The 25,042-nt window shown below is 39.8% G+C and overlaps 1 protein-coding gene and 1 long non-coding RNA gene across 3 annotated transcripts in view; both read right to left on the reverse strand.

The window, feature by feature from the left end:
- suclg2 (succinate-CoA ligase GDP-forming subunit beta) overlaps positions 1-21,001 on the reverse strand; it is a 136,633-nt gene extending 115,632 nt beyond the window's left edge. The window contains exon 1 of the mRNA XM_037774093.1: positions 20,751-21,001. Coding sequence (XP_037630021.1) covers positions 20,751-20,951 — 201 coding nt within the window. The 5' untranslated portion in view covers positions 20,952-21,001. The remainder of the gene's footprint in view (positions 1-20,750) is intronic.
- Positions 12,996-18,133, reverse strand: LOC119490595. 2 transcript variants are annotated; one of them, XR_005207444.1, is made up of 3 exons: positions 16,845-18,133; positions 13,713-13,861; positions 12,996-13,346 (listed from the first exon to the last, which is right to left on the reverse strand). It is a non-coding gene; the product is annotated as an uncharacterized LOC119490595 (long non-coding RNA). The 2 variants fall into 2 exon arrangements; XR_005207438.1 differs by lacking the exon at positions 16,845-18,133 and having other exon boundaries at positions 13,713-14,016.
- Positions 21,002-25,042: the final 4,041 nt, after the last annotated feature.

Genomic DNA, 25,042 nt, shown 5'->3' on the forward strand with positions numbered 1-25,042 from the left:
ACACCAGAGAGGCAAACAAAACATGTACCTGGCTTTCCCTTTAGGTCAGGGACACATACATTTCCAGGAGGTAAAAACATGCCATCACTAAACCCATGAAGACATGCAGTATTAATGCGACCAATAATAGCTCCATCATTGTTATCTTTTCTACTCTTGCAACTGCATTTCAATTTTAATGCATGAGAACAGCAAAAAGCTTTACAAAATTCAAATTATGCCGAGGAGAAAGAAGCCGAAGTCATATTGAGGAGGAACTTATTCCCTGAAAGAATTTTGCTTTCAGCAGGCTTGCAGCAAGAGTCTTGACATTCAGCGAGTGATCACAAAATGTCACGGAAATACACTGTAGCTGAGGTGGATACTAACCTTTTTTTTTTTTTCTTCTTAGAAAACGGCTTTTTGTTTAAAGCCAAAAATAAAAGTCTGACTCAGTATGATCTTCATGGTGCTTTTGGTTAAAGATGAAGTAGGCGAGATTGGAACAAATACGATTTAAAAAAGTTATTTTTATAAATCACTATATCCTGACAGTAGTACATGAAACAGGTAATCTGAAAAAAAAATCATTTGCCTCTGTGTCCTCCGGTGCTCCTAATGGATGAAGAAAGCAACCAATCAGAGCTGAGCTGGAGTCTGTCGTCTCTGAGCAGCTGTCAATTACTCGCGAACTCCGATCAAACGATCAAACTAGGCAGTGCTGATCAAATATGAATCAATATTCTGTTACTATAATGCCTATTTCTCTCCTCAAACGTTTTCAGAAACATCTTGAAGTGTACCGTTTAGCTGTAAAATGAGAAAGTTTGTGACTCGGCAGCCATGTTGAGATCTGTTGAGGAAATACCAAGCACCACCCACCAGTCGTAGCACAGCCAATAGGAACGCTCTCTCTCTGAAATGACCTGTGATTGGCCATAGTTTCCAGTCACTTTTTAGATTTTTTTAAAGCCTGAAAACAGAGCCATGAGGAGGTGCAGAAGTCTAGTTATCTCTCAGAACACTTGAATTACAATATGCTGAAAGGTTATTATGGAATTTTTGCCCAATGATGCCAAAAAATTGTTGCCTATTGACTCTCTAATGTTTTAATCAAAATGTCCAACACTCACACAGAGAGGTGCTGACCAGTGCGAGTTTCAATGCCATCCCATCAAAATTAAAACATAAAATTCATAAAATTTATTATATTAGGGCTGGGCAATATGACGACATATATCGTCAAAACAATCGAAAAATATTGTATATATTTTTTAAAATCTTCTATATATTCCATATTTTTCTTCTATCGCGATATAGGTTAGGTAGGGATGCACCGATATCGGATCGGATAAAAGATTTTGGCCATATCGCACAACCATATATCATATATTCATATTCTGTTAATTAAAATTCATGCACATTATGAATTTTGTACTCTGATTCACATTAATATATATATATATACGTATATATATATATATATCATACTTATACTGTCCCCCAAAGCGGACATTTAGTGTGTTTTTAAAACACTCACAGTAATGTAGCCCTGGCAATTGTCCTTGTAAGATTCAGAACTCTTTTGAGGTGATCTCTTGACACATTTAAAAATGTATTAGAGACGGCTGTCAATCAATTAAAGTATTTCATCGCGATTAATCGTATGATTATCTATAAAGAAATTAGTGGCGTTAAAAAAAAATTGCGTTAACGTTAACTTTGACAGCCCTAGCAATATAAAAGAAAACAATTGGGTCCCTAGCGCAGGATCCTTCAGTAAAAAATGTTTAACAAAAACCAACATTAAAAACGATGGAGCATATAATACAGTTTCACCACAAACTATGTGTTGGAAAAATGTTGAGAGGAAAAGTAGCAAAACAAACCCACAACTCACAAAGACAATTCATAAAACTAAATTGTGTTGACATAAGTAAAACAAGAACAAAGGAATCTTTGGAGCATTAAAATGTGCTGAATAAACTATGTCACCATACGGCCGCTCTCTTCACAGAGCACTCAGAGTGGCTGTGCCCTCACACAAAGACACACAGAGGACAGACGCTGCTATGGCAGCAGCTGCATCAGATTGCAAAGTCCTTGTCGCAGCTGTACTGATCCACGAGTGGCATTGAAGGACGAACTATTGGTATAGTCAATGCTACTTTCACTGGTCCATATGGTATTCAGTACGGCATCACGCAACATCAGGACTTCTCCTAAGAGGCACAAAATTGTGCAGTCTCATGTTTGGTTGAGAGCAGCCTGCACAATGTCAAACCGCACTTGTAGCGAGAAGTGTCATCACAGTGAGGGGATGTCTGATGGCGGCACTTTCCAAAGTCATTTCAAGACATGCATGCCACTACTCTGTCGTTTGCCCTTCTGTTAAACTTAAAGAGTCAATATCCTAGGGCTAATTTAAAGCAGTTGTCTTTATCACTATGGGAGAGAGGAACAATGTCAAAAAGTCACCATCTGACAGACTGGTTCGGGCTCCCTTGGAAATTTATTAGAGCCATAAGCCTTAATTTACAGGGGAAGGTTACAAAGCAGGCAATCACCTTTGATCGGGCCCATAAACAGCAGCCAGTCAATGCTGCGCCGCTCGTTAATCTGTCACTCAAAATTTCAAAGGGTTGACATCGCAGGTCAAAAAACGCATTTGTTTCTAGACTGGAAGTGAAGCCAGAGAGGATCCAGCCAACAGTGAGTGAAGATGTGATTCTGCTCTGGCAGCTGGTAACACTAAGAGAACATTATCTCTGAACACAGGCTATTTATCTAACCGAGGACGTCAGCACTGCCGTGTCAACAACACAGCCCACACATATCTTTTAGTAATGCCATAAAGTTCATACATGCTAATATCTATTTCAATAGCTTTGCTTTATGAATACTGTACATCTAATCTTCATACATAAAATGACAAGTAGTTAAATGACTCATGTAATGTGCATATGTAAGGCATTTTCTGATGCATATTGATAATGAATTAGAGCCTTAAAATAACTGTGATCTTAATTTCCCCTATATTATGCAGTGCATATACAATATCACAAGGTTGATGCTAGAAAGGATGGTCCAAAGGGACGAATGGTTAGGGTTAGGATAGCCTATTAGTCATTAGTCACGAAGCCAAAATGGCCCGTCTGTCGAGTGATAAAGTACCCGGCATCATCCGGCAATCTTCCGCATCCATTGGTCCCATAGAGCAGGCAAAGTATAGCGTTTCCTTTGACTCCGCCTCCCAGCCCTCAGTCTGGATCTCATTCATATAAAAAGAGGAAGGGAAATAACTCTGATTTCAGCTATTAGTGCATTTTACAACTTTTAGGACCTAATGATTTAAATAAGGTGCTAATCAAGTGTTCATGTTGGGAAGTTTACTTAAATTATCCGCCGAGTTACACACGTCTCTTGTCCAATGTAAGCTTATAGGAAAGTCTTTTTGGGTCCAATGGCATCACGTGACAGACACGGAAGTTGGCAACTACGAAAATTTACATTAAAACTCTGCGCTCTTCCTGGGGGCTTGGCAGAATTGGGAGAGCGTCCCTCTGGACTATTCATTCTAGCATCACCCATATCACAAACGCCTCAATGTAGAGCAGAAACAATTAGTTGATCAATCCATCCAACATTTTTTTTCTTCTATGATAGTGAATAGGCTTGTGTATTGACAATAATCTGGTGATACGATACGTATCATGATACAGGGGTTACGATCAATATATTGCGATACTGTGGAAAGGAGGTACATATTGCAATTTTTTAAATCTCATTTTAGGAAAACTGTCGTAGTATAAAGAACACACTGCAATATGCATAAAATCTGCGTTAAAAAAGGGTTTACTTCTGCACCCTTGTGCTAATTCCTGTCTCAGTTTACTTTGTTACATTGGAGTGGAAGAGTCAAATGGCTGAAGATAGATTACAACACTGCTATCTAGAGGTTGGGGGTTTAAACACAACACAAAATGAACCACTGTCTGCCACAAATCTTTGCATGTAAACTATTAATAAAAAATCGAATAGAATTTCTTTGAGAATCGATACAGTATCACAAAACATTATATTGCAATACTCAACGATATCGATATTGTATATATATATTTTCTTACACCCCTAATAGTGAACAGAATATTTTTGGGTGTTTGGACTATTTGTTTGACAAAACAAGACATTTGAATTTGTCACCATGAGCTCTGGGCATTTCTCACTATTTACTGTTATTTTATGGACAGTAATTATTCAATTAATCAAGAACATATACAAACCAATACAACATCCCTGCAAAAACTATAAGACCATTACCTTTCTGACCTTTACTGTTTGTTTTTTTGTAAAAAGACAAGTGTTGATTCAACTCAATCTTAGTAAGCAAATTGTTTTTTGTATAGCACTGTAATGTTGGGTGAATTGAATATTGTAAACTCCAAATTTACTGCATTAAACTGCACATGGGTTCATGATATGTATTTTTTGATGTTGGTGAATACATGTCCTTCTGTGCTTTTTCAGGCTGTGTTTTCCTTGTACAACAGACATCGGTATGAGAACCTACAGTACTCTGCAGTACATCAGTGACCATGTTGGAAAAACTGCTCTGACTGATGTGGAAGACACATGCAAAGTGGTTGCTGCTGCTGCTGCTGCTGCTGCTGCTGCTGCATGAGCCAATCAATACCTTATAGGACACCTGAACAAGAGCCAGTTCATCACTCACCACCCTTCAGAAGTCAATAAAAAAAGAAACAAATTACATTATGGAGTTTTTTTTCCCCCAACAGTTTATAAATTATTAATATAGATAAAGCACTATGAAGAGCTGCATTAAGGCAATAAAGAACAGTAGGGATTCAAAATATACCTTGAGTAAAAGACACAATCTAACTCAAGCAGAGGCTATCATCATTTACAAGTCTAAATGGCTGGACAAAGTGCAGCTCCATTAGGAGAAACTCTCAATATGTCAATCCAGGATCAATTCCTAGGACAGTCCATGTAAAAATATAAAAAGGCTATTGGTTTCACAGCTACTAAGGCTAAGGCACAATTTTACGCAGGCATATTCATGGGGAAATTGCAAATCTGTATTGATGTGACCTTCTTGACACTCCTTTAGTTCAAAGGGGCCTTTGAGATCATTTTAGGACTCTGAACGTCCTCCTAGTGTCCGTCCTTCTAATGACCACAGGGTATTCCTGTGCTATCAAAACCTGAGATGGCCCAGCTTAATGGATTTTTTTCCTCAATTGCCAGAAAAAAATGGAGCAAAAAAACACAAGCATCACAGAAAAATGGTGTTATAGTGTACTATAGTTGTTCTCTATGGCCGGGATTCTGTCTAGCGTAAACCCTGCTGAGGACTGCTTGTTATGCAGTAGGTCACTGGAAGCAGCTTGGTTGGGTATACTCAAACTTTTTGTTTGTTTCTTTGTCTACTACATTTGGGCATCTGGTGCTTTTGTGTTTGTTTTCACTTTTTGTTGGATTTGCTTTCTAAAAGGAAACCGCTCAGTGCTGTGTTGGAGTAACTTTTGTTACAGTAAAATCTGCAGCACCCTTCAGAATGATAACTATGTTTTTTTGTGAAAATTAACAATAATGGAAGCACTTGATGTGACGGTAGAGCTGGCACAAAGCAGTGCATTTTGCTCTAAACCGCTAACCACAGCCAGTGCACCACTGGAGCTTTGAATATCTCATATTAAACAGTGGTATCCCCAGATGTCTGGTGAGGTTAAAATCCTCATTACTTGTCACGGCCAGACCCTAACCCCTTTGAAATGACATTGCCTTATTAGTGACGACAAATGACTGCAGAGTTAATTAAACAGAATGCTCCTTAAGGGGCATTATCAAATGTTTAAGAAATTAACAGATTGCCAGTTCACCAACTCTATGTAATTGATTTGTTCCCATTCAGGTTATGAACTCCTCTCTTTTCCCCATCCATTTAGCTAACCATCCGGGAAGAATTTAAAGGGGAACTTTATAGTGTCCACTTCCCAGGCACAGGCTGAATCAGAGCAACTATCAAAATCATTGCCATACTGATTGCAGCAGAATGTTTTTCTGCTAATGAGGTGGCAGTTTGCTACTTAGCTGCAACTCATAAATACAGGCTGTCTTGCAATTAGACAAGCGCTATGTAGTGAGTCGTGAGAGAGGCGACACGCAGTAAAGGAAATGGAGGAGGCAAAGAAGCGGAGTTGATGTGGATTTTCTGCATAAACAGGCCAGTGTGAATCACAGGCATATTCCCACTTAAAGCCAGCCGTGTAACAAGAGCATGCCTCATGAAGCATTAGTGGGCTAATTCAGAAAGCCATCCCGCCTGGTCTCCTTTAATTACTGAAGTACTTGAGTATTGATGGCAGAAGTTCCTGTTTCTGTCCTCGGCTTTGGCACGGCCTCCATAGAGTTGGATGAGGAGTAATGGCAATGATAGTAGGGATGTAATACTGGTGAAACCTAAGGCCACTTTGCCATTTGGTTTAACAACGACAGTAATAATGACTCATTAATCATTAGCCTTTACTTTCTGTTTAAAGCTGCTACAAAAAGGTGTTTTAAACTCTAGTGCATTTCTTTGTAAACGTCATAATGTCCATATAAAAACAATGTTGATCATTCAGCTATAAAGCAACTTTGACACAATACCTTGAAACCATTGCTTTTAGATTTAAAGATAAATAGGCTTATTATAACAAGGCCAGTGTTTCCCACAGGATTTTATGAGACTATGGTGGGTGGATGCTCTCCTGGGAAGAAAATCTTGTAGGATTTTAAAGTTTAATGCATCAATCTGATGCACTTTTAGAACAAAATCTAGGCTAGATCTAAGAAAAAACTTTGTGCTATTGTAAACATGTCTGTGCTCTAGTACAGTGGTTTTCAGAGTGTGATCCGGGGACCCACAGGGGCCTTTGATGTGGTTCCAGGGGGTCCCAAAAAGCAAAAGGGGAATCATTTATTTTCACCTTAAAGCTGCAGTGCGTAGAAATCCGGAAAACGCAAAATCCTGCATCCCCTCGAGCTGCTCTCTCCTCTCTCTCCTCTCTCCGCTCTCCCCTCTCTGTCCGAAGCCCCTCCCCCCACACGAGAACGGGCATATGCACGCGCTTCATACGTGCTCGCTACATCTGAGGAGGCTACCGCAGCGAGCTACACATTACCTTCTAACGACATCAACAGTTTGGACTGTCTTTTTGAAAGTCTGTCTTTCTTTTTTTGGGTTGTTTTGAGGTGTAGGCAGTTGCTGCCAATGCTGGAATAGCAAGCTTTCCAGTAGGTTGTTCCGCCATTGACCGAGGCTTTCACTATCTGCAGAGACCAGACGTGAACGCGCATCTCCTTTTGTGGAACAGCCAATAGGAACGCTCTCTCTGAAATGCCCTGTGATTGGTCAAAGTCTGCCGTCACGGGCAAGATTTTCTAAAGCCTGTAAACAGAGCCATGAGGAGGTGCAGAGGTGTAGTTTTCTCTCAGATCACTTGAATTACAATATGCTGAAAGGTTATTATGGAATTTTTGCCAAATTATGCCAAAATATTGTTGCCTACTGCCACTTTAAATCAATCCATAAGTAACACAATGACAGAATGTATGACTATTTTGGTAATGGGTTTCATACACTTTCTGTAATAAAACATCTAAAAGCAAAAAGTCCTATCAGACAGGGGACCCTGGGATAAAATCTTATCAAATGGAGGTCCATGGTCTAATTTTTGTCAGTTTAGGGGGCCTTGATGTGTAAAAGTAAAAAAAGGAACCCCTGCTCTAGTTAACTATTCAAAGGTGCAGTGTGTAGGATTTGGCGACATCTATCGGTGAGGTTATATATTGCAATCAACTGAAACTTCTCCCGTGCCAAGATCCCCCTAAATGCTACACACTGTTTCTTTAAATCGTAAACACATTGGCTGTATAGATATGAATGGTGATAAAACAGCAAAAAGCATGGTAAACGAGACGAGGTCCGTGTTTCAAGATGGGTCGAGCGGGTTGCCGACGGAGCAGGGAGCCCCGTACCTCCCCACAGGCAGAGAGGGCGCAGATAGCACCAAATTCACGGCCCCGGGAAGTGCCGAGGTCCGGGCGAGGGATGCTCTCATGACCGGCACCGTGGGCCACCTTCACCCCGGGCTTTTCTAAGCTGACTTAGAGACGGTCGCGGAAAGGCGTAACAATATTTTCGGTTAATTGTTAAATTGTGGCGGGCCTAAACTGTCTAGGTAATTAATTGGAAACACCTAAGGCTATAACATGAAGACGACCCGCAAATTAATATATTGAAACCGTTTAAAATATTCAGAATCGATATGTATCGAAAAATCTATAGTTTTGACGACACTACTTTCTATGTCCTTGCCCTTTTAAAGCTAAGGTTGTGCCCAGACCATTAGAGTATGGAGAGAAAAATGGCATCTGTCTGTTAGAGTGCTGGGAATAGAAGAGTAGAGCAGAGACAGAGGCGGGAGCAGTAGAGCATGGCTCCAGGATTTAGATCAGTCAGATAGATTTGCATCATTGGCAGGTCTTTAGGCAGGGCAGGTCTAATCTCCTGCAGACAGGCTTAAGAAAGGAAAACCTGACTGTTGTGTCTCCACAGATAGGGATTTCAGTAATTAGCATAGCTAATAAGAGAGGAGTCATATTCAAAGGTGTCGAGTCAAAGGGGAAGATAACGCAGTAATGAGGAGAAGGCAAGGATGCGCAACTATGTCAAAGTTCACCGCTCCCGTATAGACATCCAAGTCCACATGCATGAACATGGTTGCAGGAATTGATTGGTGCTACAAGAGGGATTCACTGATGGTCATGTTAGATCTATCAAAACAGCAAACCAAGGTTAACGTAATATGTTTGCACCACTTTAACAATTATTATGGCAACTGCGTCTAGGACAAAAACTGTCTGGTCAAATTTTGACATGCAGCCAAAGCCTCTGAGGCTGTATCAGTAAAGGACTACAACAGCCAGCTGTGTGGAGACAGTTTACTACTTTTAGGGCAGCTTCTTTATTGGTGTCTTTATTGCCACTAGCAGCAGCCATGTTGCTCTGTAACACAGTGTGTACACTCACACTGTAACACCGCCATCACTGTTTTTACGACACAAAAACCATACAATCACGTTGCCGGATTGATCCTGTTAGAATTCCCTCACATAGCTGAGGGCAACTCAGGTCTCAATGTCTTGAAAAAAGAAAAGTTCATAGGGAGCGGCACTAGGCAAACTCAATTATGAAATCCAAATCACACTTACGATAGGTTTGAAGGTCTAATTCCAAAGATGATGGATAAACTAGTACGGCAGCTGAACATAATCTTCAACATACTGCACTTCCAATGAATTACAGCTGTCAGCAATCACCAACATTGTTTTCTCAACTAATTTTCAGCATCACTCCCACTTCTCCCTCATTATCTACACTGGAACAACAGCAGAAGTTAAGCTAATAGGAGTGCATTCACTCATTGCATTCCCCATTTCAGAGGCTGCCAACGTTTCCTAATGACTGCAGCCCTTCTAAATTATTGAAAAAGCCTAAGCACCTCACCAGCTACAGAAATGGCTATTAACCTTGGTGAAGCGATATTCAAATCCAGTTAGAGCTAACTTCGTCCTCCAGTATTCCTTGCGGGGAGGAAATGTAAATGTGTTCTTGCTGAGACAGATGGGGAAGCCGCCCGTCGTTTGAAGTTCCAGCAAAAGAAGTCGTTGCAAGCGGAGGGCTCTCCACCCCCCTCTGTAAAATATTCAGGACCGAGTCTCATTGAGCCACCTCTTCCCAGTGTGTTCCCTTCAAACCATGCTGGGCTTCGACACTGTTGGGTTATTGCTAAGCAGGAACACCTTACAAAAAATAAAAACTTAGCAAACGTTTACAAATTCACCACTGTGCAGCGACAGTGAAAAACAGCCTGAGGATTATCTCGCTGTGCAGACAAGAATTCAGGAGATTTGATTTATGAGAGAGAGAGAGAGTGAAGAGAGAGAGAGAGAGAGAGAGAGTGAAAGAGAGAGCGAGAGAGAGAGAGCAGGGGAAAAAAACACAACATCCCACTCCCCCTTTAAGAGCATCCTGGAGCATCACCATCTGAATATTGTGATGTCCTTTGCATTGTTGTTGACAAATCATCTCAAATTGAATTCCTCAGCTCAGCTGACATACTGTCAAAGCTGATTTAATTCTATTGTAGAGATACCTGGCTGTCAATCACTTTAGGCTCTGATACTGTGCTACAGACCAGAGAGAATCCCTGATCATTACTCTTATCACCTGGCGAGGGAGGGAGGGAGGGAGAGAGAGAAAGAGAGAGAGAAAGAAAGAGGGGAGAGGGAGACACAAGTGGAAATAATGGAAGAGAGGTACCAAAGCCAGTAAATGTGAGATTAGAAATTTTGCAAAAGTTTTTTTTTGTTTTTTTTTAAGGGCATGGCATACACCACAGAGTAAAACAATACATTTTGGGAACACTAGATGTCCAGATTGTTTCAGATCTTGCATACGCAGCAGATGTGTGATTAACACAGTACAGAGTAGATAGGCAAAGCAAAGTTGGGAAATACATCTTAAACCTTGATTATACTCCCGAACGGACGCATACACGGACAGCTGAGGACACCACGGATGCATAGTAGTTCTGTTTATAATGTCCACTTGGAGGACATGTTCCACACATGTGCAGTAGATCACTACGCTACCACTTGTAGCGGTCACGACAAATTGCCGTTGAAAGGACGTCCGCACAAATCCTACGCATACAACCTCTGACGACAATTTACGTCACGCAGACCCCAGCGGACCCTCGTGTACTCATGGACGTGCAAAGCATATTATAAGCTTTAGACATGTAGGAGGATGATTTAGTATTTTGATATAAATATCGGGGCCAATACCAAAATTATGCCTGATATCATAGAAACTTCTTGATGGTATTTATTATTATTTATTTCAGCTATAATAAATGTGACGACAGTTTGATAATTTTGAATGGATAAACTTCATTTCTAATGTGGGTTCTAATGGGTGGGTGTACTGTAAGAGCTTAAAAATGTTGGCTCAATATAACCCATAACGTCTACATATTCCTTATAGTTTCTACTTAAATATCTTTGAAATTCAAATTACATACCTAAAAATACCTCCCAGCAACCTAACTGCCATCAGAGCAGCTTTCACTGTCGTATTCGTTCAGTATTCAGTATTGGTCAATCTTCAGAGAAATCTTTTACTATTTATTCTATCCGGGTTGTAAATTAAAAAAAAAATAAATAAATGTTCCCAATGCTGGTGATATTTGTCTTCAATAGTTAAATCAGTAAAAATGTAATATTAGCCAGTACCTTTTTGAGTCAAAGATTCAAGTGCCTTTAGTCTTTTCCTCTTATCAAATTGTCTAGTAGTCTCCGCTGTGCACCACCAAGATGCAGCATTTAAACCTTTGTTCTCCACTAAAAATAAAAAACGAACTAATAAAACTATTTGAATATCTCATATGTTACCGAGTGTATCTGCACCAGGTCTTCTGCCATTAAAAAAAGCAACAGTATGTGTGATGTGATGTCATAACGCTGGAAATAGAAGAGATAGTGTTACATTTATTGCAGAGGTGTTTATCCGACTGTTTCACTACTTGTTCCATCAAATGTGTCTAATTGCTGGTGTTGAACTGTTTTCACTCTGCGTGCTTTATTAGATGGTGATGCTTCAGGTGATAAGATAAGCTTGTGGTATTTCTTGTCCTTATTGGAACAGATGGGATACTTAACAATATACATCATCAACCTGTTTAATGATGGACTTGAAGTAGCCAAGTCCTGTTAGGGACAGCCTCACCAACTTCAACGCTTTAAATAGCCTAAGTATCATAATATCTCTGCCTGTCATGTTACCCTGTAAATCTCTTTGGGTTTTTTGTAAGTCAAGTCAAGTCAATTTTATTTGTATAGCCCAATATCACAAAACACAAATTTGCCTCAGGGGGCTTTACAATCTTTACAGGATACGACACCATCTGTCCTTTACAGTATGACCCTCTCATTGGATAAGGAAAGACAAGCAACAGAGGAGGGATCCCTCTTCCAGCACGGACAGACGTGCAATAGATGTCATGTTTACAGAGTAACAAGATATGAAAATACAACACAGACAATACAGATGACAAAATAATTGTTGTACCGACAAGAAAGACAACAACTGTGATTCTGGTACGTTCCAATGAGCATTTGTCATTATTGCTGATATCTCAAAGGTGTAAATGCGAGATTGGGAGCTTTTCTATTTCCTTCGCACGGCTCTCAACATGGTGACCGATGGGCCGGCGGCTCGCAGCTAACGGTGCTAACAGCGCTAACAGTGAAAACAACGACAACACTGCCGACAGAGCTAACAGTGTTAACCTGGGGGGGAGAGGGGGGGGGGGGGGGCGACCGGAGGTTGGGTGCTACACTTCCGTGACGGCGCCATCAGTCGGTGCGCTGTTATCAGCTGTAACCGCTGTATGAGAGCAGTGCAGGACAGCAGCCGTGAGCTAGCTAGTGGGGCACGTTCACATGCAGGAAAATGAACTAAAAATCATGCGCAGCCAACTCGGCGATGTCAACAATGCACGAAGAAGCTCGGATTATAACAAACACAGAGTGAGAGAGACTTCATTCTCTGCTCAGGTAGACATTACTCCTCTATATCTTTACATAACAAATAGTTTTTTTTACTGCTTTATTATTGCTCTAGATATTGTGTAGGCACCTTTCAAATGTGATTGATTAATGGTCAGAACCACTGTTAAATTAATTAATAATGAAAATAATCAGTAAGAGCTGGGGATGAGCGATATGGAGAAAATATAATATCGCAATAAGTTTTGATGATAATATTGTGATGATATTGTGCAGGGCTCTAGACTGCGACCAAAATGATCGCATATGCAACCTTTTTTTGGGAGTGTGTGAGTGAAACAGTGAAACTCAACTAACTAAGTGATGGAATGGATACATTTAGAATACTTACATTTATTTATAGCCAGGTAACAATAAAAGGCATTTAGACAAACTGAATATAGTATAATATAATTTATAATAAAATATTATTCAGCATTTATATAAAACAGAACACAAAAGAGAACCACATAACCCTATTAGAACACAATAGAACCACATCAGAACACAACAGATCCACAATAAGCACAAACAATGCCAACAACACCAGAGGTGATGATGATGTCTGCCTGTCTATTATCTGTTTCTTCTGCTCCTTCCACCGTCTCAGTCTCTCGAATTTCGAAGCCAAATCTTAATGCATGCTTCCACCTCTGACTCCATGGCCCAGCTGCTTTTTGTCACAGCATCTAAGTGAGAAAGAAAACGCAATGTAAAAGAAGAAAAACAAAATAAAGGGTGTTCGTGAGCTAAGTATAGTAACCGCAATGGCTCAAGACAGTTGGTGGTAATAATCTTTTTATCGACAGAAAAACTAATACTATGATGCAGCTTACTTCACTTTTACTACTTAAAAATAAAAGTAATTTAGTACAATTTATGACTTCAAATGTTGTTAAACTCAAGCAAGCTCCACATGTCTCTTAAACTGGCTAAGAGTAGATCCTAGATGGCTGCAGTACAAAGACAAACAGAAGTTTCACACCTTCTGAGATGACAGACAGATGTTCTCCAGTAAATATGTAATGATGAATAATATGTTAGCTGATCCATACCTGCTTCTTAAGACACTGCTAAGGGTCAACCTCCTGCTGGATGAAACAGCAGCTTTGTACAGTTCTAGACTTGACACCAAGGCATCTAGTCCATCCAGGAATGACTGCAGCAGATCTGTGGTGACTATTCTACTGAACTCTGCAGTTATCTGAAACAGACACATAAACAGCACAGATGAGACGTAATTACTCTTTTCCAATGAAGTAGCTAGCAGCATTAGCTCCAAAAGTCGCTAAATCTAGGGAGAAAGTTGTCAAGTCAGCAACACTGACAGTCCGTCCCTTCAGCCCTCCCTCCAAAGACACCACCCCCGCCACTATTATCATTATAAATAAACATATCAATGAATGTGAATGGCGAACATGGCTATTGTTAGTACTCACAGCTGTCAAGCTAGCAACTGGGAAGATGTGGAGACGTCCAATGAGTGCACAGGCAGAGTGTGTGCGGGCAGGCGGGTAGCCACGTCCAATCATTACATTTGAGCCAAATTAAATGATTGGACGGGGTTATTACTGTGACTGCCAGATACCGGAATGTTTTTCTTTTTTTGTCAGAGTATTTATCGATTGCCTTCAGGATGTAATGAGAATATCAACTAATATAACAAAAAAAAATATTCTAAAATCTTTACCAACCCTGCCTTTAAATAAGCAAATGCACATAGTTCATATTCCAATTTTCAAGTTCATGTTCAGCCTCTGGTAAAGAAGCAGATGCAAGTATATCTTCAGTGTTCGAAACAAAATCCTCTTGAAAGTGTATGTCGTACCAAAAGCTCTGGTCTGACATTTTCTAAGGTGGAAGACTTATGATTGCAACTTCTATGAACAGTAAATGTCGACAGCACACTAGACTTAAAAAAGCAACCTGCAAAGGGACATTTATCAACTTCTCTGTTTTTCAAATGAATCTTCAGATGAGAGATTTGTTAATATCACTAGGCTCAGAGAATGTACACAAATCATAGAATAATTTCTTTACAATTTTATAAGCTTCATGTACTGTATATGTTCTTTCAAATGATTTTTAAGTTCTGCCTGGGTTTGAAACATCATAAAACAATCTTTGTAAATACAGATGAGGACTGAACCCCTCTGATAATGCCCATGACGCTCTTTGTAGTGTTGTAGTATTCTTCCTTGGCATTTCCAATTCATGAAAACGACTTGCTTGAAGAAATCTGTAAAGAAAAAAAAATGAATTAAATGTTCTCTTCAAAATTTAGGTGACTCAATTTTTTAAACTATTTTTCTCACCTGAAAACAAATTACAAATTAAGCAGTGCATGCACAGAGGCTGTTCTACTTAAAGGTATTTATTTTGCCAACTGTTTGACATAAATAACTAACATAAGTTTGCAATACTTAATAGGCTATTTGAATATGCCTGCTGCTGCAACGACATAATATTAATCAATATAACAACATTAAAACAATGAATAAATAAAACTGAATTAATTAATCTATGACATTGTATTCATTTTCAACACAAACACCTGTTTGGATTCTTCAAACATGCAGCCCAATGCCTCAGAGGAAATAAAATAAGTGTAGGCGAGCCTCAGAACTATTTACATTTACAGCTTCCTCTTTAGAGTCCACTCCGTTTTTTAATGGAGCCAGATAGAACCAGAACTGCTCTGGTGAGACGAGCACGAGCACGACAGTTCTGAATTACGAGCTGCGTCAACCGCTCCACGACCAACGGGAGAGAGAGAGAGAGAGAGAGAGAGAGAGAGAGAGAGAGAGAGAGAGGGGAGAGTGGTCAAGAGAGCTAGAGAATGAATGGAGAGAGCGAGCGGCGGCAGATGGAACCAGAGTGAAATGTATCGTGGCGGTTAAAGGGACTATTTGTAAGATTCAGAAATGCTGCTTAACAGCGACACCTGTGGCCTTGAAATCAACGAAAGTCAGCGTTGAGCTCGCGCTTGCTCGCTCTACATAGACCTGAACGAGCATCGCTCAACACAGTGAGGCGACAGACGTCAGCTAAAACCACAATATCACTCTATATTTCACCTGCTTGGCAGTAATGTTAGCAGACCAGACGAAGGTCTCTCCATGAATCAATGCTGATCCTAGTGTTGGCTTTTCCTGCTCAGCGCAGGCTTCAGCAGCGGGGCTCCTCAACGAGTTACGTTATCGCCTCCCGACCGCAGCCGGCAGCCGAAGACACCGGCACCCGGTCGGTAACGAGACGGTAACGTAACTCGTTGAGGAGCCCCGTCACTTCACAAGACACGGAAAACCTCTGTTGGTCTGGAGGAGCTGCAGCAGTTATTTCTGCACAAACGTCCACTCTACATTCACTAGATATTCTCAGAGCTAAACTAACTCTTCTGCAGTGTGGAGTGAGCGCGCGTTCACGTCTAGAGGTGGAGCGAGACAGCGAGGACGCGCGCGCTGTCTGAGTGAAGGAGAGCAGGCAGCGGAGACGAGGCTCCGGCCACACGCGAGCGCGCATATGCGAACGCGCATGTGTGCCGACCCGGTACATTTATACACTTAAAAAGTTACAAACAGTCCCTTTAACGTTACGTCCTCTAACAGAATACAAATCCACCGTATGATTCACTCAAAAGTAAAAAAAAGAAAAAGGCCCTTAGAGGCAATCGCTATTGCCTTGTTGAGATATAAAAAAAAAAAAAAACATACCAGTAGACGGTTAAAAAGCCGGCAAAAGCTTTGGGTGGTGACTAAATGTTCTGAGGAAAAACCGTTCATGTCCGGAATAAATCAGCCTTGACTCTGACCGTGTAACGTTAGCTAACTAACTAGCTAGCTAACGTTACATGATGGCACTTAGCTAGCTAAAGCAGCTAACGCTAGCTAGCAGAGCTTTTGTTGGAAAGGCTAACGGGTCTTTGTTCTGCTTCAGTAACGGACATTCTAAATACGTAACGGACATTCTAAATACGTAACGGACATTCTAAATACGTAACGGACATTCTAAATACGCACCAACCAACCATTGGCTTTGATTTACACAATGAATTAGCAGTTAGCAGGATAAACCGTGGTAATGCGGTTACATTCACAGAGCAGGTCACCAGGCAAGAAACCTGCAGTTTGATTTAATTTTAACCACAAAAATTCAAACGCAATATTTAAAAGAGAATATGTACTCACCTCCTCTTTGTCTTTGTGTTACTCAGCGGGAAACTTCCAGAGATGTAACTTGACGTATCTCTCCGCTCTGTAGCTCCGCGTACCACAAGTTATAGTCCGTAGTCAGGTGCGACCCTCCGCCGCTGGAAGTAGTCCACTGTTGTTTTCAGTGTCACTATTTTAGCTTTCATTGGCCTTATTCTCTGTGGATAACCGGTTAGCACCACCTTTCAATTATTTATTATTTAATTAATTAATTGTTGCCGTATTATAGTAATAGTCCTGTGTTTCTTTCTTACTCGTCTTTCTGTCTTACTCAAAAATGGCGGCAACATCTCTGTATTTCCTTGGCATCAACTCACTCCACCCTCCTCCCAGTTTCACTTTTTTGAAAATTTATAAACTTGAGTTCAGTATCCAAAACTTGTCTTGACAAGTGGAGTTAAAGAGAAGAAATAAGTTCACATAACTTGATGCAGCTGTCAATTTTTACAGTGTGTATATCTATGTATATATGTATATACATAGGGCAAAACTGCTGCGGGCCCACACGGGTTAACCCAAGGGGGGCCCACATGGGATTAGTGTGGGTTTGCCCCTGCCCACACTGCCCACAGTTAACCCACACTTTCCCACAATGGGCCCGCACGGGCATGTTTACACAGTGTATGCGCCCGATCCGTCCCGCATGTACACGCACACACACACACACACACAGATACAACATATACCGCCGGACTCTGATCTCAGGAGCTGCAGCGTCAACGGGGAATTACTCTCAAGTCAGTGAGTTAAACTTTCTAGTAGTTACCAGTAACGTTACAGTTAGCTAACGTTAGACTGTTTGATGTTAACGGTAACGTTACCAGTTAACACTCACTAACAAACCACAGTTAATGGAAAAAAGTTAATTTCAGACCCTGCTCACGCGCATCACACACTGCATGGTGCCAAAGTTTCGCTGTTCCCCAAAATGAAGCGGTCTATCGTTGATTATTTAAAAAAAAAACAAATGAGGAGAGAAAGGAGGAAGCTGGTTGTGAGGGAAAGTCTAACAGAGGTGCCGACTCAGACACCACCGATGATGAATGTGCAACAGGCACGGATAGACTGGCTGACAGACAGATGAAGAAAAAGAAGTACCACTTTCAGCCACAATGGCTAACACAGTACCCGTGGTTACGGTACAAGGGGAACACTGTGCTGTGTTTTTATTGTAGGCAATGTAGTCCGTCCGTTGCAGGCAACTCTAAACTTGTTGGTTAAAATATTTTGCAAATATCAAGTTTCGAGGCTTTGTCAATGTTTCACTGGGGTATGTAAATTAAGACAACTATTTATGAGCATGCAAGGTCATTGATTAATACCATGCTTTAACCCCAAAAAAAGGGTGCGACCAAATCATGTGCTTGTGCGACCAACTGAGAAAGTTGGTAGCACCAGTGCTACCAGTGGGAAAGTTAGTCTAGAGCCCTGTTGTGTCAATATTTTATGGTTGACCATTGGTGCTTTTAGAAAATATTCACACAATGGAATTTTGTATAAATAATCATCAGTAATATGGATATAATGACTAAGTAGGTATAAGGAAATAATAGAACAGCTAGAACAGTCTGGAAAGTTCCAATATTACTTCACTCTACTGTAATGCAGCCTTTAAAAACAGGAAGACACTTAAGCCATATTACAATATGCAGAATTCAAGACAATATCTAGTCTCATATCACAATATCAATATAATATTGATCTATTAGCCAGCCCTAGTAGGAGCTCTAGGCTGCATCCTGATGACCATGTTTACTCTAGCTTTATTGCTAGGGATATCCCACACATATGAAGAATCAGGATGAAGAAATGTTTAATTTTATTGGTATTCACGATATAAATCCTCCGGGTTTAATGTTAACAATGTGCTCCAGACACACCAGCTGTCAAAAACACCATATTCCACTCAATTTAAAACTTGTTCCAACTGTCAAGGCTCCACCAGTACCAAAATATATTACGGTAAAACAGCAAAAGCAGGTATGAAAAAATAAATATGACATGAGATTGAACTGTAATGCTACCACTGTGCAAAACAGAGTGTCCCTACTTGACTGGACCGATGTTTACAGTATCAACAGCTTACTGCTCTGTCCTTTCAGTCAGGAGGACATCTCCTCTAATGTCACAAACATTTATAAAGACACAACTCCAATAAAGACCAGATCTCTGATGCTGACTGAGAAGAAAAATATCAAACTGAGGCGGCGCTGCTTGTAGCTGAACATTGCTGATATGTTTATCCAGTTCTCCTGAAGCTTTGCAATTCATTACGAAAACACGACTCCATGTTCTTCTCTCAGTGAGAGTGTATTTGTTTGTTAGTCAATACAAGGCAGGGGGCTTTATTTCTGATTCCTTTTCGTGGCTTTGGCAGCATTTTTGTTTCATTCCCGTTTTTAATCATTAGGCCTGATGCTCTGTTTGCAAAACGGATAATGAAACAACTGTAATCATTAGCCATTGTGTGCGTAGTCAAACCTAATGCTGCGAGCTGGGAACAACAGCTCGCAAACAGACCCTGGAGGATCAAAGTGCAAGAGTTAACCTTTTCACTGTGGTCTTATCTGAAAACAGAAAACTTTGAGCTATGTCCTGGTGGCAGTGTTCAGGTATATCTCCTTATGTTAGCTTTATAACCAAGCTGTGAATGTGTTAATAGGCCCAGGTATAATTAATAACATTAATTGTGGCCCTGTTCTATTTAGGTAGGCCAGGGCTCTGGTACTGTACATACTGGCTCACTGGAATAGCTGTGACACTAAATAGAATGAGACCGTAATTCATTTTAAATGGTCCCATATTATAAAAAGTGAGATTTTCAGGTCTTTTACATTATAAAGCAGGTTTAAGTGCTGTATAAATACTGTTAAACTATCAAAACGCTCAATATACGGACAAATAATCGCAGCCCGTATTCAGAAATTGCGCGTTTGAAACAAGCCATTAGGATTTCTGTCCATTCGTGATGTCACAAATATACAATATTTAGACCATTACACGGTTTCAAACGTAAACATTCTAAATGTGTCCCAGTTTATATATATATCCTGGTTGCAGTGTATGTGACTAACATCAGCTGACAGGAAGTAAACATGGACCCAAACTGTTGCCTAGCAAAGCAATTCCGTTGAAATGCACTAAAACGGAGCGTTTCAGAGAGAGTGTAAATACAGGTATATCCAGGCAGAGAGTATGAGGAAAATAAAGTGTTTTTTTTAACATTGCAGCATGTAAACATGTTCTATTAGAAACACAAAATGCAAGTATGAACCTGAAAATGAGCACAATATGGGACCTTTAACATTTAAACCTGTGTTTACCCTGCAATGACATGTCAAAATGGCTTCTGTGATAAGGATCTACAATGACCTAGGTGCTCACATAGTACACTGTAGAAGTATCAAAACTAAACATGGAAAATGTAATGCAAAGACTGAAGAAAAACTTATTCTAAACTTGTAAAAAATTGCATATTATGTACACACACATACACACACACACATACATACACAGAGGGCAATCAAAGACTATATAGCAGGTCAAGAGGGACATATGTTGCTGTACTTTTGTAACGTTTGTGAAGTTTAGTGAAGTTTTCCTCAGAAAAAACTCCAATAACTGCAATTTTGATACATGACCAACATGATTCCACTATTTAACACACTGATAATATGTCTCAGTGAAGACAGAGTCGTTACATCACCAGCAGACAGTCACACTGTTCACCTTTGATCCCTCAGTCCTCTCTCTGCTCACACATGATGCTAACCTGCTAGCCTCTTAGCTCCTCTAAACGGCTCCCTGAGACGGTGACAACGGACACACGACAGCAGAAACTACCCGACAGCATTGTCGGTAACATAAGCTGTTAAAAAGTACCTTAAGTTTGTGCAGAAGTGTGTGTTTTGAGGTCGCTGTTCTCAGTCCTCTTGCTGCAGCCATGGAAGCAGCCATGTTGACACGGAAGACAAACGAGAGAGATGACGTAGGGAGCATGTGCGAGTTACTACGCAGCCGCTCATTGGTCAGCTGGCAGATAGGGGGCGGGGCTTGAGGTGTGCATGTTGAAGAGCAATTCATAAGATAAGATATTCCTTTATCAGTCCTGTAGTGGGGACATTTGCAGTGTACAGCAACAAAGGGGATAGTGGGGATACTTTTCATCTAAATAATAAAAACAAAAAAAAAATCATGTCATTGTATGTCCATAAAATGTTTCTGGTTATTTGTGGGTTTTGAGGACCTGAGGAGTTTACATTCTGTGATTATCCTCATATTCTTTTAAGCCTGGTTTTAATACTTTTTTTAGAGTCAATATTCTTAAATTGGACTGTTGTAGACAAAAAACACAAATTGAAATAAAAGGAAATAATATTTCTGGTGCAGAAATATAAATAAATAAATATTAATAATAAATACATATTAATGCTAAATAAATAAATATGAATAATAAATATGAATAATAAATAAAAAATAATATAATATATTCTTGGAGAGTATTTAGGGAGATGGAATAAGCAGAAAGTGTATTTTAACAATTAAATTAAAAGAAAATGTATGTGTGCTGAACTTTTGTTTATGAAAAAAATTACATTTGAAAACACAACGTCTTTTTAACTCGGGACAACAGACATAATTAATACAGATCTTTTTTTATTTTCCACTGAAGGTCGAAAATACAGTAGAACATAGACAAAAGGTGAAAATGTTCTGAAACTTGGAACCTGAAAATAAACTGAACTACGGCAAAAACAAGATTTACAATTGAAGTGGGTTTGAGTATTACTTGTGTATGATGTGAATAATGCTTAAAATATGCTAACTGAGATTAACTGGTGAATATAGGTTTCATTTTTTGTATGTTTTGGTTTATTTTGATTCATGTCAGGATGTGTGTATTTATTTATTGATGTTTAAACATTCATGAGGTCAATATGTTGTTTTATCTAAGTAGTTGTGCTGTAAAACATTGGTAAGTGTCTGAATAATCCCATCAGGGCTGGGTAGTTCTTTGTACATCATGCACACATTTATATTGATTTGTTCATATTTATGGTGGTATATTGTACACTTGAAGTATACAGCAGTAGTTTAAAATTTGAAGTTCACTCAGTCCAATGAAAATGTATAAATTCTAAATCTAAAATTCAGGCTGCACTGCAAGAGAATGAATGCTGTTCGCTGTTTGTGAGCAGTGCTGGAAAGTAACTGAGTACATTTACTCAAGTACTGTATAATTCTGAGGTACTTGTGCTTTACATGAGTATTTCCATTGTCTGCTATTTCATACTTCTACTCCACTACATTTCAGAGGGACATATTGTACTTCTTACTCCACTACATTTATTTGATAGCTTTGGTTACTTTGCAGATTCAGATTAATAATATAAAATATAATCAACAAATAAATAATGATGTAATATTATAGGTTATAGTAGTACTTTACTGATCCCCGGGGGGAAACTTACAAACCACCCAGCAGTAGTACATAAAGTAGTTAAAATTAGCTCCACCTTTACCAACATTAACGTGTATTAATGCATCACTAATTATAATACAATAATATGAATCAATATTCTGTTACGTTAATGCCTATTTCTCTCCTCAAATGTTTACAGAATCATCTTGTAGTGCACGGTTTAGCCGTAAGTTTTGCTGATTAACGTGTCTAAATATAAAACAACCCCATGTGAAATAAAAAAGTTATTCATTCATTATTTCAATAATTGATTCATTCATTTTACAGTGAAGCCGGCACATCGTTTCCAAATGAAAAAATATGTTTGTGCCTATTTACCTCGATAAAACAGACACAATAAATCTTTGTATTTGTCAGTGGGATAGAGTTTAATATTCAAATTGCTCATTTTAATCCTGTGATAGACAGGAGTCTGCACTAAATGGCCCAACATTGATTTTGAATGTCTGAGCCGCTCCAGCTCCATCCAGCGTGTGACCTTGTGAGCGGGACAAACGATCACCGTGCTCAGCTGAGAGGTATTGGTAGGCAGTCGAATTAGAGAGCGTGGGATGTGTGAGCTGATCTTGTCTGAATAGCTAAATAGCCCACTCACACAGCCCTCCAGAGCCCTCATTACATGCCGCATCTTGAAAGGGCAGAGAGGGCAAACCGATCATAAAGAGCAGTGATTATGACAGAGGGAGAGAGAGAGAGGGATGAGATACTCACTTAGAAACCATCAGTGTCAGCAGGCTGGGGAGGACAAGACGGAGGGGAGGAGATGATGATGATGAACAGCTACAACCTGGAGATCTTTTTCTTTTAAAAGCCCCGTTATGGTCAGAAAACTAAATATACATTGTAAAAACCTTGACAAACTTTTAAAATGTGCAAATGTAAACCACTTCAATGTCAACTGAGATGGGATCTTCTCATGTTTATTTGATAGTTTTATTCTTAACCCGTTTCTTTTGGATGAGAGCTTTTGATAGTCAGTGATCCATATTCTACACAGTGAGATATTCTTTGACGGTTAAGGGCACAAATGAAGGGAAAAGCGCTGCACTGGCATAATATTTTGTCAACAAATCCTTCAGAATGCATAAAACGTGTCTCTTTGTGTCAGGGAAGAGTGGCGCTCGACTTAAGTCTAAAAATTCACTAAGAGCCGAAGACAAGCGGAATGACTAAAAAATGATTCACTTGAACATTTTCAGGCTTATGTTTCTTTTTTTCTTTGTCTCACCAGAGACGTTTTTCTCCTCTCCAAGGAATTGATATTCAGACAGGACCGTCAGAATATCAATGGCCCTTACTAATGTAATTCAACTTTTCTCATTTGAGATGTCGTCCCGTCTCGCAGAACAAAAACTGTTTTTGTTCTGCAGTGATAGCAATAATTATTCTCCCAGAATACAAAGCAACTCGTGCTGTTTTTTCTTGTTTACTAATCATCTTAAATTTGTGACACATTTTGGATTTTACAGGGCACTTTAACAAAGAAGCTAATATTCCCTTTATATTATCTCATCCAAAACTACAATTACTGCCTCACAGTTTTATGCCTCCGCCACCCAGTCAAGTTAAAGTTTACATCCATGTCTGTCCAAAATGTCATCACTTCATCATTTTATCCTGTTAGACATTTGTGTAAAATTGTCATAATTAGCCTATGAGTTCTTGAGTTATGGCCAAAAACATGTTTTGTGATGTCACAGTGACCTTTGTCCACCAAATACTAATCAGTTCATCCTTGAGTCCAACTGTACGTTTGTGCCTCGAATGGACAGACGTACAGTATGGACGAACAACCCGAAAACATAATGCATGACCCATTTCAGAATATTGTTGATTATGTGATCAGATTATAACTATTGACTACTATTGATTGAACAAATGATGCATTAATGTGTTCATCACTTTAATGTTGTAGCTGGTAAATGTGGAGCGTATTTGAATAATATTGTTGGATAACTCAACCTATAATAATACATCATAATCTAAATCTGCAAAGTAACTAAAGCTATCAAATACATGTAGTGGAGTAGAAGTATAAAGTAGCATAAAATGGAAATGGAAAAGTAAAATAATAGTATCTCAAAATTGTACTTGAGTGTAAATGTACTTATTTACATTCCACCACTGCATTTTCATCCTACTCTGGTTATTTTCCCTGGTTGTACAGTCTTCATAATAAGGCTGTATGTCCCATCTCTTCCTCCCTCTGCTCCTCTCCCCTGAGGAAAGTGAGCAAATGTGCAGGCAGAGCAACTAATTTGAGGTTTCCCTCAATAATCTATCGTCGGTTTCCACTCAGTGAGCTGCAAGCTGTCAGAACACCAGCGACGGAGAGCCACAGCTCCCAACAGACTGTGTGGTCAGCTCTGACTCCTCCCTCACTCTTTAACAGCAGCGGTGCTTGGCTAACAACCCACAGGGCTCACAGCTAGGAGCTGACACCATAAGCCTGCCCAGAGTCTGGACCACACGTCTCTGTCGATCTCTGTTTATCTGCCTACCTCTTTCCCCCCCTCTCTCTTTCATGTCTGTCTCAAGTCCCTCTCTCTTCCTGTTTCCACTCTTAGCTTGCCCTCTGCGGTCCTCACCGCATTACTTGTTTCCACTCTTCCTCTTGGTGCGTCTTCCTCTCTCTGACCTGCCTGTTAACCACAGTTCCCAGACGTGGGTTCAAAAGCGAATTCAGCCCAGT

This window comes from Sebastes umbrosus, chromosome 1, assembly GCF_015220745.1.
Source record: "Sebastes umbrosus isolate fSebUmb1 chromosome 1, fSebUmb1.pri, whole genome shotgun sequence".
NCBI classification, from domain to species: domain Eukaryota; kingdom Metazoa; phylum Chordata; class Actinopteri; order Perciformes; family Sebastidae; genus Sebastes; species Sebastes umbrosus.